Source organism: Capsaspora owczarzaki (genome assembly GCF_000151315.2).
Source record: "Capsaspora owczarzaki ATCC 30864 unplaced genomic scaffold supercont2.6, whole genome shotgun sequence".
In the NCBI taxonomy this organism is placed as follows: Eukaryota; class Filasterea; order Ministeriida; family Capsasporidae; genus Capsaspora; species Capsaspora owczarzaki.
In genome coordinates this window covers 195,684-208,853 of record NW_011887297.1, presented here as the reverse complement: position 1 = coordinate 208,853, position 13,170 = coordinate 195,684, and the positions used below count along the sequence as shown (strand labels likewise).

At 53.9% G+C, this 13,170-nt stretch overlaps 6 protein-coding genes across 6 annotated transcripts; 4 read left to right on the top strand and 2 right to left on the bottom strand.

The window, feature by feature from the left end:
* Window positions 1-261: 261 nt before the first annotated feature.
* On the top strand, window positions 262-1,828 carry CAOG_04036 (hypothetical protein; the record flags this gene model as incomplete). Its single annotated transcript, XM_004347811.2, has 3 exons — window positions 262-576; window positions 603-640; window positions 866-1,828. The coding sequence occupies exons 1-3, from the start codon at window positions 318-320 to the stop codon at window positions 1,826-1,828; spliced, it is 1,260 nt and encodes a 419-aa protein (XP_004347861.1). The 5' UTR covers window positions 262-317.
* Window positions 1,829-2,290: 462 nt separating this feature from the next.
* Window positions 2,291-4,539, top strand: CAOG_04035 (cytosolic Fe-S cluster assembling factor nbp35). Its single transcript, XM_004347810.2, has 10 exons — window positions 2,291-2,383; window positions 2,603-2,666; window positions 2,780-2,863; window positions 3,070-3,131; window positions 3,231-3,334; window positions 3,438-3,500; window positions 3,592-3,680; window positions 3,847-4,052; window positions 4,152-4,241; window positions 4,313-4,539. The coding sequence occupies exons 1-10, from the start codon at window positions 2,324-2,326 to the stop codon at window positions 4,433-4,435; spliced, it is 945 nt and encodes a 314-aa protein (XP_004347860.1). The 5' UTR covers window positions 2,291-2,323; the 3' UTR covers window positions 4,436-4,539.
* Window positions 4,540-4,588: 49 nt separating this feature from the next.
* Window positions 4,589-5,388, top strand: CAOG_04034 (hypothetical protein). Its single transcript, XM_004347809.2, has 3 exons — window positions 4,589-4,746; window positions 4,856-5,044; window positions 5,142-5,388. The coding sequence occupies exons 1-3, from the start codon at window positions 4,627-4,629 to the stop codon at window positions 5,334-5,336; spliced, it is 504 nt and encodes a 167-aa protein (XP_004347859.1). The 5' UTR covers window positions 4,589-4,626; the 3' UTR covers window positions 5,337-5,388.
* A 164-nt stretch (window positions 5,389-5,552) lies between these two features.
* Window positions 5,553-9,838, bottom strand: CAOG_04033 (coatomer subunit gamma-2). Its single transcript, XM_004347808.2, has 6 exons — window positions 9,811-9,838; window positions 8,652-8,857; window positions 8,387-8,542; window positions 6,459-8,289; window positions 6,093-6,332; window positions 5,553-5,946 (listed from the first exon to the last, which is right to left on the bottom strand). Exons 1-6 carry the CDS (start codon window positions 9,830-9,832, stop codon window positions 5,711-5,713), a joined length of 2,691 nt encoding a protein of 896 aa, XP_004347858.1. The 5' UTR covers window positions 9,833-9,838; the 3' UTR covers window positions 5,553-5,710.
* Window positions 9,839-9,960: 122 nt separating this feature from the next.
* Window positions 9,961-11,225, top strand: CAOG_04032 (ribosomal protein S16). The gene is made up of 2 exons (XM_004347807.2): window positions 9,961-9,996; window positions 10,625-11,225. Exon 2 carries the CDS (start codon window positions 10,633-10,635, stop codon window positions 11,056-11,058), a length of 426 nt encoding a protein of 141 aa, XP_004347857.1. The 5' UTR covers window positions 9,961-9,996; window positions 10,625-10,632; the 3' UTR covers window positions 11,059-11,225.
* A 575-nt stretch (window positions 11,226-11,800) lies between these two features.
* CAOG_04031 (ribosomal protein L13) lies at window positions 11,801-13,170 on the bottom strand. Its single transcript, XM_004347806.2, has 2 exons — window positions 13,142-13,170; window positions 11,801-12,574 (listed from the first exon to the last, which is right to left on the bottom strand). Exon 2 carries the CDS (start codon window positions 12,562-12,564, stop codon window positions 11,923-11,925), a length of 642 nt encoding a protein of 213 aa, XP_004347856.1. The 5' UTR covers window positions 12,565-12,574; window positions 13,142-13,170; the 3' UTR covers window positions 11,801-11,922.

Here is a 13,170-nt window from a genome sequence, read left to right as displayed (position 1 = left end):
TCGGCGCGAATGGCTCTCTGTCTCGGCTGTCTAATCGACCTCCAACAAACCCACTTTGAGCATTTCCGAAACAGCTCGCCCAAGAAAGCCAAAAACCGCCAAACTTGAATTTTTTTTCCTTCTGGGATTTTCTTCACCCTCCAATCTCTTTTTACTTGACGCCAATGACACCAACGCCACGAAAACCCAGATTTGAAAAGGCCCAATTCGGATACCTCCAAAAAGTCTCACTTGTTTTTTTTTTTTTGTTTCGTTTCTTTTTTTTTTTTGAGTTTTGGTTCGTTTTTGTTCAATTTTTTTTGAACTTTTATCAGCAAATGATGGCCACGTCTGCACTCGCGACGCCAACGCCTGCCCTGGCGCCGTCCCTCCACGCAGCAGGAGCAGCACCCACTGCACTCCCCGCTGCCAACACCAGCACGGGCTCCAGCGCTGGCGGCAGCAGCAGCAGCAGCGGCAACGGACGGGGCGCAACTCGTCGTCGAAACCCACAAGACGCTTCTGCTTCTGCTTCTGCTTCTGCTTCGTCTTCCGCTTCCGCTGCGTCATCCGGCGCCCGTCGCAATCCCAAGGCAAGTTGCTGCTCTCAATGCAGCTGCAAGCGTCGCTGTTCGACGTTGCCTTGCTTTGCTCTGTTCGAGTGACGAACATTTGGACAATGACGAAGATGGAAAAGCAAAAAAAGAAGGAAAAAGAAGGGAAAAAAAAAAAAAAAAAAGAAAAAAATCGTCATCAAAAAAACAAGGTTTCAAAGCGATTTTTGTTTGATTTCTTATTTTCTATTTTTCTTATTTTCTTATTTTCGATGTTCGATTTCTGATTATTTCGCTTTTTTTCAATTTTCGATTCTTGCCATACTTTTCAGGCACAGTCGTCGTCAAACAAGCAGCCGCAGCAGCCGCAGCAGCCATTGATCGGACTCGCGCTGTCCATGCGCGACACGTCCGTTGCCGATGCGTCCATGTCATCGTCGACGGCCGCGCGTCCTACCACCAACGGTAGCAACCGCCAGCCCAACAACAAGCAGCAAAACCACAAGGACAAGCTCAGCCCTGCTGCTGCTGCTGCTGCTCCTCCTCCTGGCTCGCTTCCGCTGATGTCTGCTGCACCTGCAACACAGCGTCAGGCACTGCTGCCGACACCCGTTGCAAGCGCTTCCACTGGGGCTCCCAAGCAACCGGAAGGAACGTTTGTTGACGGCGTTTTCGTGGCGCCAACAACGGCTTCAAAGAATGCACGCCGCCCAAAGTCATGGTCTGATGCGCCACAGCAACAGATGCAGCAGCCGTACCCGCACCTGCAGGTCCAGTATGCCGCGACTCCTGCCATGGCGGTGCCTGCGAGACAGGGAGTTCGCTCCCACTCGCCGTCGTCGTCCTCCCCACCGGGCGAGGGCCGGTATGCCAACGTCAACTTTGGCGCTGCTCCTGCTCCAAGCAGCCTGCCGCTGCCCTCGTTTGGCGAGAGTGCCAATCGCGCCACTTCGGTGCCTCCGTCCATGCTGCTTTCGTCGACTCCCCCGAGCGCGCATCTGCCGCATCCTTCGCTGCCCGTTTCCGTCCCTCAGTATGCACCCCACTACGTGTATGCGCCTGCCCCTCACCCCTACTTTCACCACCCGCAGCAGCAAGGCTACCAGCAGCCCATGAGCATGTCCTTGCCCTCGACGCTCAGCTTCCATCCGCCGACCGCCTACTCTGCCCCGCCTCTTGGCGCCGTTCCGCTCCAGAGTGATCCTCGCGCGCAGATTGCGACCGATTTGAAGCAAATGCTCAAGATTGGCATTGTTGCGCCGGCGCCTCAAGCTGTTGCAGTTTCGACTTTTTAAAAGCGGAGCTTTCTGTTTTTTGTTTTTCCCCGCCTTTTTTTCGCCTCCCTTTCATGTACATTGGTCTTTCCCCCCATTTCGAAGGAAGTGTGTCATTTATGACGCTCTCTTCTTTCGCTGTTGATTTTTTTTTTCCGGTTGATTTCTTTCTCTTCTTCCTCTTTCCCCCTGTGTGTGGTTTGTCTCCTTTTTGAGACGTCTGGGCAACACTTCATGATGAAGTGACATTGTCCTCCTCCAACGCGAGGTCTTGTCGTCGCTGGTACTATTATCTCTGGCTTTGACATTCTTTTGTTTTGTCTTTGATGTGATGGTTGTTCGCTTTGTTTTGATTTTCCATCTTCTTTCTCTTTTTCTACTTCTTGTTCTTCTTCCTTCATTTGCCCTTTTCTTCTTTCTCTCTCTTTCTCTCTCTCTTTCTCTCTCTTTCCCGGTGCTTTTCAGCGCCACTCTTCCATTTCACTCGAGAAATTTTCCATTCCATTTCCACTTTGAATGCAAAAGGCTGGTGGTGAAGACGAGATTGCGACTGCTGCGGGGTGTCCTTCCGATTCGGTACCCATCATGAACATGCATTCATCCTGTGATCATTGCGGATCATTGTGATACCAGTGTCGCATGACAGTCGTGTGTGTGGGTTGCGTCGTGACACGGTCTGGGCTATCTGTTCATTCTGAGCGCTGAAGACGGGTCCATCGTGAAAAACAAGTCCCTAACTGAGAGTGCATGTCCCAAATGCACATCATGCTCTTGCCTCTTGCTGTGGTTGATTAGGGCATGGCGGGCCGTGCTTCGGCGTGCGAGGGCTGTCCCGGTCGCGAGCTCTGCAGCCAGCAAGGTGAGCGAGAAGCGCAACCCTTCCACTTTGTCGCATCCCACTTTTGATTGCGTGGTCTGACTTGTTGTTGTTGTCGTTGTCGTGCTGTGCTTTGTGCGGTGGTCGCTGTGCAGGCGGCGTCGATCCAGACCAAGCGGGCATCAACGTCCGCATGAATGCGATTCGGCACAAGGTCATCGTGCTCTCTGGCAAAGGCGGTGCGTGCCTGTCTCACTCACTCGTTGTTCGCTTGTGGCTGTGATGAATTTGAGTGCATTTCGTGAGCAGCGTGCAGTGCTGTTGACGGGTGGCGGATGCGCGTGGTGTTGGATGAACTCGCTTTTTCAGCCAAAACCAGAACGTGTTGTTTTGACTCACTTGCCTGAACAACAACATTGTTGCGCATCGCGATGCAAAATTGTAGGTGTCGGAAAGTCAAGCGTGGCTGCAACACTGGCAATGGCTCTGGCGGCAGCTGGACACAAGGTACTGCTGCCTTTTTTCGCTGCTGATTGAGAGACAAACACGCATTTCATGCCAACCCGCGTATGTTTGCCGCAATTTTTAACGACAAACCTCAACTAGGTTGGTATTGTGGATCTCGATATCTGTGGTCCGTCCGTGCCCAAATTGCTCGGCGTGGAAGGCATGCCAGTGGTCAACTCGGAATATGGATGGCTGCCACTCAAGTGCGTGGTGATTTCAACGCGTTTTTTTGCGCGCCGTGCATGCTTTCAGTCCATCAAACTCACCTTTTGTGTGCTGTGCATTACACCATGCATGCACGTACAGATCGCCTCATTACGACATTAAGGTCATGTCGGTGGGATCGTTGCTGACAGACGCCGACTCTGCGTAAGCGTGTGCTGGGCGGAGCTGTGCGCTGGTGTCTTTTTGATGACTCACTCGGTGTGCAACCTTGGTTGCTCTTGTTCGATGCGCACAGAATTGTATGGCGAGGGCCACGCAAGACGGGCATCATCAAGCGGTTTCTCAAAGATACGCTCTGGGGTCGATTGGACTTTTTGATATTCGGTGAGTCCCCTTGTCATTGTAGCCTTGGTTCAAAGTGAAGCGTATGCGCTATGGTAGTACTGTCTCCTCGCCAAGAGTCTGCTGTTCCGAGTCTGACCCCGTTTCTTTTCTCGTTCTTGTTCTTCTTGTTCTTCGGCTACTCTTCCTCGTCTTTCTCATTTGATAGACACCCCGCCTGGAACGTCCGATGAGCACTTGACCGTGTTGTCCGCATTGAAACAGGCCAAGCCCGACGGCGCAGTGCTCGTATCGACGCCTCAGGACAGCGCTCTTGTCACAGTTCGGAAGGAAATCACGTTTTGCAACAAAATGGGCTTGCGGATTTTGGGAGTCGTGGAGAACATGGCTGGCTATGTTTGCCCATGCTGTGGGGTGAGTTTGTCCGTTCCGGCACCAAGCACGTTGTGAATAGTACCACCTACTCACTGCACTTTTTTGTTTTGAATGATTCGGCTGCCGGTGCCGCAACAGGAGCACACTGACATTTTCTCCTCCAAGGGCGCTCAAAAGCTGGCCACCGAGTTTAACTTGCCATACCTTGGACAGGTCCCACTGGATCCGGTATGGTTTGGGAAACTGATTCAACAGAAGCCTTTTGTGTGTCAACTCACGCTCGCTTGTGCATTTTGCAGACCTTGACACAGCAGTGTGAAACAGGTTCTGACATTTTCAAAGCCGCTCCGAACAGCGTTTCGGCAAAGGCCATGTCTACCATTGCCAATACCGTGTTGGAGATGGTCAAGCAGTCGCGATAGGTGTGCGCCGACAAAGACCACACGTTTTCATCCCAACGCGCAAGATTGCACGTTCAGCTCAGCCAGCGTTGTATCTTTCGCACAATACATTATTACTTGTACCATTTATTTACGAGGCACTGTTCTCGATTTTCTCCAAACTGAGCAAACTCAGTCGTTTCGTTGCTGCATTTTTTTTTTTGTTTAACATCATGGCTGGTCCGGATTCCCAGTTCCCCGTTGCGCTGTTCGCCTACGGCACTCTCATGTACCCCGAAGTGGTCAACAAGGTCATGAAGCGTGTGCCAGACATGCACGACGCCGTGCTCGAGGTGAGAATCGCTGCTTGCCGTTGTTGTTGTTGTTTAAGTGCTTGCGCACACGTGCCTCCCCCCCCCGCTCATCTGCCAACTGTGTCTCGACTGCTCGTGCATTGCGTAGGGGTACTATCGCATGCACATCCGAAACCGGCTGTATCCGGCGGTGGTGGCGCACGACGCGTGGCCGTTGCCCGCAGAATTGGCAAACCCGACTGCCGAAGCCAAAGCAACACGGCCAGCGATGGTGCATGGTCGTGTCATGTACATTTCAGAGGCCGAGCTGCGCGCGATGGATGTGTACGAGTCATCCGTACGTAGAATTCGGATTTATGGGAGGACTGCATCCATGCATTTTTGTTCTGCACTTGCTCATCTTGGCCATTCTGATGGATGGTTTTGACACTAAGAGTTATCGGCGGTGTGTCGCAAAAGTCAAGCTCGCCGCCAACGCTGGCGCAGAGCCAATTGATTGCCATGTGTATGTCTGGGGCGATTCCATGAGCGATCTCTACGGCGAGTGGGTGCCCGAAGAATTCCTCAAGGAAAACTACGAAAAGCATTGCCGAAATATGGGCATTGTTCGTCCTTCACCTGCAGAGTAGAAAAAACCAAACGACGACTCGAGTAAAACCAGTGTTTCTTCATTCATGGCGCGCACATCAAACCAAGTTGAAGGCTTGGTGGATCTCTTTGTCAACCAAACACAAGACAGCAAACCCGAGTTGGCTGTCAATGCCATAGAGTCATAGTGCACAAACGAAAGACCGAAAAGGCGAGAGCAAGGGAGGGGGGGGGGATGAGAGAAAGAAAGAGAGAGACACACCAAAAGAAACTTTATAAGGAACAACGACAAGGGACACGGGGAAAAAAAAAAACCGAAAACACACGTTGCCACAAACTCAAAATAATAACAATGAGTACGCTGCAAGAAGACGCGCTCAGAGCATAGCACATGGGAGACCCAAAGGCATCTGCCTCACCCGACAGCCGATGCAATGATTTCGCTTGTTTGCAAATTGGAGCTCCGCACAGTCAATTGCATGGCAACGCCTTCGCCGGGACCCTTGAACAGGAGCTTGGCATTGACAAGCACCTGATCTCCACCACGGAAGACACCCGACAGTTGCAGGGCTTGTGCCGACTTTGACGCGTTTGGCTGCGGCCGTCCGCACGAGAAAAGACCCAGGAAGCCAATAACAGTCGAAACAGCCTCTGTTCAGCAGCAGCAGCAGCAGTAGCAGCAGCACACACAGCAGTAAAAACGTCAGAAAACGAAATACAACTTGGCCAAAAAGCAAGGCTACAAACAAAAAGCGCACAAAACGACCAAAAACGACCCAAAGCAAAAGCATGGTTACCTTCCAGAGACTTCATGGAAGCCAGCTCGAACGTGTCCGACACCTCCGAGTCTTGTGGCAATGCGTTCCAAGCAGCGGCAAAGTCAGGGAATTCGATCGGAACCACCTGGTCTGAGACTTGCAGTTCGACATCCTCAACAAGGTACTCGTCGGGGTAGCCCTGTTCGTCGTCCGGCTCGCCCGTGTTCGGGTCGCAGTCCTTGACGAGGAACTTGAGTGTGTTGGAGAAGGTTCCCGAGACTGCGCCAAGAAGAAAACCAGGAATTGAAAAAAAAAAAAAAAAGGGAACGGAGTTAGAACTCTCGCAAGCATACACAAGGACAAGAAAACCCCACCCCCACAAACGCCCCGTCAACGGGAACTTACCAATCTTGGGATCCTGGGGCAACTCCACAACAACATAGCTGAACGCGGGCTTGCCATAGGGGAGAGACTTGGCAGGAATGACCTTGCGAACAATGAAGCCGTCGGGGCAGTCGAGTTGAACCTTGACATCCTCGAGCAGCTGGTCGTTGAGCGTGTTTGTGAGCTCGTACTCAAAGACGACAGCCCTCGAGAAAATGTGTCGGGTGCAGGACACGACATACTCGGTCTCAGCCTCGGTAAGTGGTGTCGGCTTGGAGCTGCGGAAGAGCGGGCCAAGCTGGCCGAGCTCAGGGTGGGCCGCCAGACGTGCGGCGTTGCGATCTTGCTGCTGGGCAGCCGAGAGGTTGATGCCCGCAGCACCACCGACGGCAGCAATGCCACCGGCAGCGGCGAGCGCGGCGGCCGAGCCAGCGACAGCGGCCGAGCTGGGGACAACTCCTGCCATAATGTCGGCCTTGGAGAACTCGGGCTTGGCCGACGGAGCCTGGAGCGGCACCGTTTTGAGATTGAAGGGCGTGGCGCTCGGGTTTTTGAGGTAGTCGACGAGCGAGCGCTCGAGGGCGGTGATCGAGTACGGCAGGTCGCTCATGATGAACGACTTGACGTGGGCCTCGTCCGAGCTCAGCACGCGGAGGTAGAAGGCCGCGCGATCACGAACTTCGTCGTCCGTGTCGTGCAGACAGCGCGAAAGCAGGGCAATAATCATGGGCGCCAGGTTGGAGCTGTTGGGGCTGACAGCAAACTTGGCGAGCGAGCTGACGGCAGCAGCGCGAACGATGGGGCTCTCAAGCACGACGCGGTTGTAAATGATGCGCACGTAGCGCGAGGGGAAGGAGCTCTGGGGCGCCAGGCGGCCGAGCATGTGCAGAGCGCGAGCGGACAGCGCGGGGTGCTCGCAGTCTTCCACAAATTCGGCGAGGTGGTTGAGCGCAATTTCGCGCGCAGCGGGGATTTCGTGGATGATGGATGTGATGGTGTCCACAATCGCCTTCTTGTACTCGAACGAGCCGTCGTCGCGGAAGACGGCCGACAGAAAGTCGAGCACGACAATGTGCTTTTGCGGGAACTTGAGACACAGGGTGCGAATGGCATCAATGACAACAATCTTGAACTCGTCCGAAATCTCCGACATGAAGGGAGTGATTTGAGTCATGAGACGGTCGACGCTCGCTTCGCGACCCGTCTTGAGCAGCGTCGTGATGGCAAGCGTGGCAATGGAGCGGTTGGAGTCCTGGATGAGGTTTTCAAGCTCAATGTTCGTGACAGCAACAGCCGTCGGGTAGCGGTTGGCGACCTGGCTGAGCGTGCGGACGGCGGCAAAGCGCATAATGGACTTGGGGGCCGTGAGGAAGAGCTGCATGACGCTCAGGGCCGGGATGATGTCCTTGTTGGTCACATTCTTCAGCGAGCAAATGGCACGCGCGGCCTCGTACACGACGAGCTCGCTCTTGTGGCGCAGGCAGAGATCGAGGAACTGCAGCAGCTCATTGTAGAGGGCAGGGTCGTCTTGCATCGAGCCGACAGCATACCGGATCAGGTTGCAGTACGCCAGCGACGATCGAAGCGAGCCCTTGGTCTGCGAGGTGACGAGCTTGGTGACGGCCAGGCGATCGCGCTGCTTGATGTGGTACAGCAGGCCGAGTGCGTGGTACTGCGCCATCAGCGTCTTGCCGTTCAGGGCCTCCGTGATCTCGTTCACCCATCGCTTGATGATGTCCTGGTTGCTGCCGAGCAAGTGCAACGACGAGACAAGCGCGGCACTGCTCACCGCGGGGTTGCGGTCGACAATGGCTTGCTTCATGTATCGCTCGATGCCTTGGAGCATGGTGCTCTGTACAAGCAGGAGGAGAGAGACAAAATGAAATGACTGGTGCTATCTACCAAAAATACCCGAGCACACGTTGCAGTTTTCCTCCGGGCTCCCTTACATCTGTGATTCGGCACAAGGCGCGAATGGCCGCAGGCCGGTACATGTCCTCCTTGGCCGTCATGTCCTTCGTGAGACTGCTCGTGACGATAATCACGTCATTGGCGACCTTGGCGAGTTCCTTGATGGCCAAGTAAACGAGCCGTCGGATGGTAATCTACCACGAAGGAAAGGAGGAGAGAAAATGGCAAAAAAAAAAAACGAAAAAAAAAAGAGTCAACAAAACACTCGGTCCAACCAAGCGACAAAAAGCCAAACAAACATACATTTTTGCACTGGAAGAGCTTTGTGATGGCAAAGAAGGTCTCGGTTGCCTCGGTGGTGCCAAGCGGCTCGCCGCTATACAGCAGGAAGAGCAGCTTGTTGAGCACGAGATTGCATCGACGCGGGTTGATGGTCGTCTCGTTGAACGCCTGGCGCGCCTCCTGCACGACCGCGCTCTTGTCTATGGACGCGTACGGATTGTAGTCGCCTGTCGGTGGTTGGCAGAGCGATAGGTAAGTGAACGACGATTCGCGGTGCATTCAGAATCAGAATCCGGCAGCCTCGAGCGCCGAGATCAACATCACGGGGCGGGGCATAGCAAAAACAAAGGGACACGGAAACGCGAAAGGCACGAGATCCATCAACACGGATCAAAGGACAACATCAAGCCAACAGAATCCAAAGCAGAAAAGAAAAACGAAGAAGAAGAAGAAGAAAAAAAAAAAACCAACCAAAAAAAAAAAAAAAAGGAGCGACGTGGCTGCGTCGAGTTGGCTCTGTCAGCGCTGTCCAGCAGGCAGGCGGATCACCAAGCGCTCGAAAGCACCATCCAAGTCTTTCGCAAAAGGACACCCACTCGTAGCGCCGTCGCACGCACTCAAAAACCCGCCTTCCATCGCGATGGAAAATAACACAAAGATGTATAATTTTAGGGGCGATCTCGGATTTGAGCGTTTCGGTGCCCCGCCACCCGTCGCTTGGTCACAGATCGCCGCGGACGCAGCCCAACCGTGCAGAATGAGTGACAGCGAAATGTACGCAGCCAGCTCACGGGCCCCGGGCGGCTCCAACACGCGTCGCAGCGGCCGGAAAACGACACAAGCCGTCGTATCCCAAAGAGACAATTTTTGCATGACGCCCCGCAGCAAGCGATCGATTGGCACCGTCAGTCGGCATACCAGCGGCGTTCGCTCTCGCCAGTACCGAATGGCCTTCGACGGGACAAAGTCAGCTGCACAGAACGCCGTGTCGGGCTGTCATCCCTGCGCGAGTTGCGGGGCGAGCAATTGTGTGCGTCGATCGCAATTTCTGCGCACTCTTTCTCTCGACGAGGGCCCCCTCACAAACCACCTGCGAGCGTTGCCAGCCAGGCACGGAAGCTGTGCCATGCATCAACAGAGTTCGGGAGGGAAGCAAAAAAGGCGGTGGTGCAACTCTTACCGTCCTCGTCCTTCTTGGACATGATGTGTGTTGAAGACTGAATTATCCAAATGAAAAAATCAAAAAAAAAAAAAAAATCGAGAAGAAAAAAAAAAAAAAAAACGTAAAAAAACGAAATCAAAAAAGAATCCAACGATTTTCAAAGTCGCTCGATTTGGCCGGACTCGATCGCTCTCTCTTTTGACAGTGCGTAACATCGACATGTATCCGACCTCCTCCCATGTCAATCCGATACACCATCATGTGCCGGCATCGATTCAGCATCGCAAAGGGGGTGGTACAATGGCGAGATGGGGCGATTGGGGCTGGCAAAGTCGGGGAGTTGGAGGCGAAATGGGCTCTGGGTCGTTTTGCCAGTCGCTTGCACTTTGCAGCCTGTTCCCGACTCCGCACACGCGCGTTGCGTTGCGCCAAGTGTGCCGCATGGCACAGCCAGTGCTGTTTTCTTGGTGGCACGGCGAAGGGGACACGCGCGCTCGCGACACAGGGGCAGGAAGGAGTTGGTGAAGCGTGTCTTGGAAAAAAAAAAAACAAAAAAAAAAAAACATGAGCAAGCGCAACTTGTGCTCCGTCCGTGTCGCTGTCCCCACCCTCTGTCGTGTGCGCGGCATCGCTGCCTCTGCTAGGAGGGCGACTGTATTGATTGCGCTCTGACAACTCCCTTCATCGATCTCCACCCGCTCGGCTCTGCGCTGACTTTTGCGCCACCGTGTTTTTTTTTTTCCTTTTCCCTTCCTCATTTTCTGTTTTCTGTCCTGTTCTCCATCAAAGGCTCACTTCTCCTTTTTGTCTCTCTCCCATTCGCAACACACAGCTTGCCCGATGTCGGAGTCTGTTCAGACCTTCGGCAAGAAGAAGACGTCCATTGCAGTCGCGCACTGCAAGCGCGGCCACGGCCTTATCAAGGTCAACGGCGTCCCCCTCGACCTCATCCAGCCCGCGGCTCTCCGCGTCAAGGTTAGCGAGCCCCTGCTCCTCCTCGGCAAGGAGCGTTTCTCTGGCCTCGACATCCGTGTCCGCGTTGCCGGTGGTGGTAACGTTGCCCAGATCTACGCCGTCCGCCAAGCAATTGCCAAGGCTATTGTCGCTTTCTACCAAAAGTTCGTCGACGAGGCTTCCAAGAAGGAGATCAAGGACCTCCTTGTTGCCTACGATCGTTCGCTGCTCGTTGCCGACCCCCGTCGCGCTGAGCCCAAGAAGCCCGGCGGTAAGGGCGCCCGTGGCAAGATGCAAAAGTCCTACCGTTAAGCCCTCGCCAGCTGGATCCCTTTCCTGGCTCCGTTCTGTTGTGCTTCAAGTCCGTTCATACTTTCGGTTGTCCCCTTTTACATCGTGCAATGTGCGCACCCTGCTGTTGAACATTTTTTGTACCAAAAAAACTACAACACATGGTTGCATCATTTTTTAAAACACACTATTTTGTTTTTCTTGCTTTTTGCGCGTCTTCCCTGTCGTGTTGCATTCTGTTGCGCAGCTGCTTTGACGGCAAAGAAATGAGAGGGAGGGAGGCTGCTGGAACGAGAGCATTTGGAGTTTTCTACTGTTATGTTTTTTTTTTTCGTTCACTTGTCGACTCGAGATTCTGCACGCGCTACTCAAAGATGAGATGCAAAAAAGCTCGCAAGATCAGTTGCTGCCCAGTGGCACGATCACGACGAGTGTCTGCCAGTGCTCAGTGGAAAAACAAAACAAAACAAAACAAAAAAAAACAAAAAACCAAACAAATAAAAATCCGAAAAAATCTGAAACAAGTTGTTCCACCCCCCAACGACGGATTGTTAGACCCTTGCAAAAACAAAAACACTCGGTGGGATCAAAAGCCATAGAATCGACAGGGACGATCACAACAATCATATCAGACTTTCCGTATCGTTTTTTTTTTTTTTTTTTTGACGTGCTACCTTTGCGCGCTTGTCGCCCCATCCCCACCCACCCTGCTATCTCCCGTCCAGAAACCCAAACACCAACAAAGCAGAAGAAAACAACAGACGAATGTTGGACCGTATTGTATTACTCTTGAAACAAGCGAAAACACAAAAAGGGGGAGCATAAGGGGTTTGGGGACAGTGTAAAACAAAAAGCGAGCTTTGTAAACAAGGCAGCTTTCTTTGCTTATTCCTTGGCAGGCTTCTTGTCCTTGGCCTCCTCGGCAGCCTCCCTCTTCTTCTTTTCGCGGATGCCACGCATGCGAGCGTCGGCACGGGCGACACGGAGAATGTTGTAGACCGATCGCTTGGTGTCCTCGGCGGTGATGGCGCGAGCCTTGAAGTGAGCGGGGCCCTGGCGGACGGGGACGGCAGCCGAGAGGGCGACCTGGGTGGCCTTGGAGGTGAGCTCGGCGGGCGAGTCGGCCTTCTTGGGGGCCTTGGTCTTGCGGGGGAAGAGGACGAGCTTGCTCTTGTACTCCTTCAGGCGCTGGACGTTGGCCTGGAGGGACTCGAGCGAGCGGTTGACACGGCGGTGATCAACGCAGATGCCGATGGTCTGGGCAAACTTGGGGTTGATCTTGGCCTCCTTCAGCTCCTCAAGGGTGAAGCCACGGCCACCACGGATCTTGGTGTGGTAGCGGAAGGTCTGGGCGTGGACGATGGGGCGGAGGGTGTCAACGGGGCGGGGAGCGACCTTGACAGCCTTGGCAGTGCGAGCCTGGCGGCGGGACTTCTTCTGTCCGGGTTGGTCGAACCAGGTGCGCACAAGGTGCTGCCAGTCCTTGTGGAAGTGCGCGTTGGCGATAACGTTGTTGTGCCGGGGCATGTTTCAACGGCTGTGGAAAAGCAAAAACAAAAGGAAAAAAAAAAAAAGGCAAGAAGGAAATCAAAAGTGAGCCATTTTGAACCTCCAAAGCAACCAGAGCAGCGATGTGTGGGGGCTGCGATGAAGCCTGATGTCAACAGAGTATTGCAAATCAAACAAGGTGGGCGTTGCCGACGACGCTGGGCGCGAAACAACAGGCGGAGGCCGAGAGGAGACCACGAGAAGGCAAGCACACGAACCAGCTCGCAAAAAAAAACCACCACAAGTCGCCCTTCCTTCGCTCCAGGTCGTGTCCAGAAGGCTCTGGTGCCACAAAACCCCTGCACATTAGCACACCAACACCCAGCTCTGGCGCTTGGCGGGGCAGAGCAGCGAAATGAGGCGAATGGCTGGCTGCGACGAGCAAACAATCGACCAGCGGAGCTCGGCCAACTCGCTCCCCCTTCAACTTCCAGCGCGCTTCCCCACCAAACTCCCATTGGCACCACCCCCAATCCACACGCCGTTCGTTCGGGCACATGATTCTCCATCGGATAGGCGCGGAGTGGGGTCCACGGGGGACGCGGATGTACCGTACCCAAAGAACAAGAGAGGCCGAGCAAACGG

Excerpts from the sequence above, each read along its gene's own strand:
- CAOG_04031 (XM_004347806.2), bottom strand. The coding sequence starts at position 12,564 with ATGCCCCGGCACAACAACGTTATCGCCAACGCGCACTTCCACAAGGAC.
- CAOG_04032 (XM_004347807.2), top strand. The coding sequence starts at position 10,633 with ATGTCGGAGTCTGTTCAGACCTTCGGCAAGAAGAAGACGTCCATTGCA.
- CAOG_04034 (XM_004347809.2), top strand. The coding sequence starts at position 4,627 with ATGGCTGGTCCGGATTCCCAGTTCCCCGTTGCGCTGTTCGCCTACGGC. Across the intron at positions 4,747-4,855 it reads TGCACGACGCCGTGCTCGAG|GGGTACTATCGCATGCACAT; the intron begins GTGAGAATCGCT and ends TGCATTGCGTAG. Across the intron at positions 5,045-5,141 it reads TGGATGTGTACGAGTCATCC|AGTTATCGGCGGTGTGTCGC; the intron begins GTACGTAGAATT and ends TTTGACACTAAG.
- CAOG_04035 (XM_004347810.2), top strand. The coding sequence starts at position 2,324 with ATGCAAAAGGCTGGTGGTGAAGACGAGATTGCGACTGCTGCGGGGTGT. Across the intron at positions 2,384-2,602 it reads CGGGGTGTCCTTCCGATTCG|GGCATGGCGGGCCGTGCTTC; the intron begins GTACCCATCATG and ends GTGGTTGATTAG. Across the intron at positions 3,681-3,846 it reads ATTGGACTTTTTGATATTCG|ACACCCCGCCTGGAACGTCC; the intron begins GTGAGTCCCCTT and ends CTCATTTGATAG.
- CAOG_04033 (XM_004347808.2), bottom strand. The coding sequence starts at position 9,832 with ATGTCCAAGAAGGACGAGGACG. Across the intron at positions 8,858-9,810 it reads GTCCAAGAAGGACGAGGACG|GCGACTACAATCCGTACGCG; the intron begins GTAAGAGTTGCA and ends AACCACCGACAG. Across the intron at positions 5,947-6,092 it reads TTCCATGAAGTCTCTGGAAG|AGGCTGTTTCGACTGTTATT; the intron begins GTAACCATGCTT and ends GCTGCTGAACAG.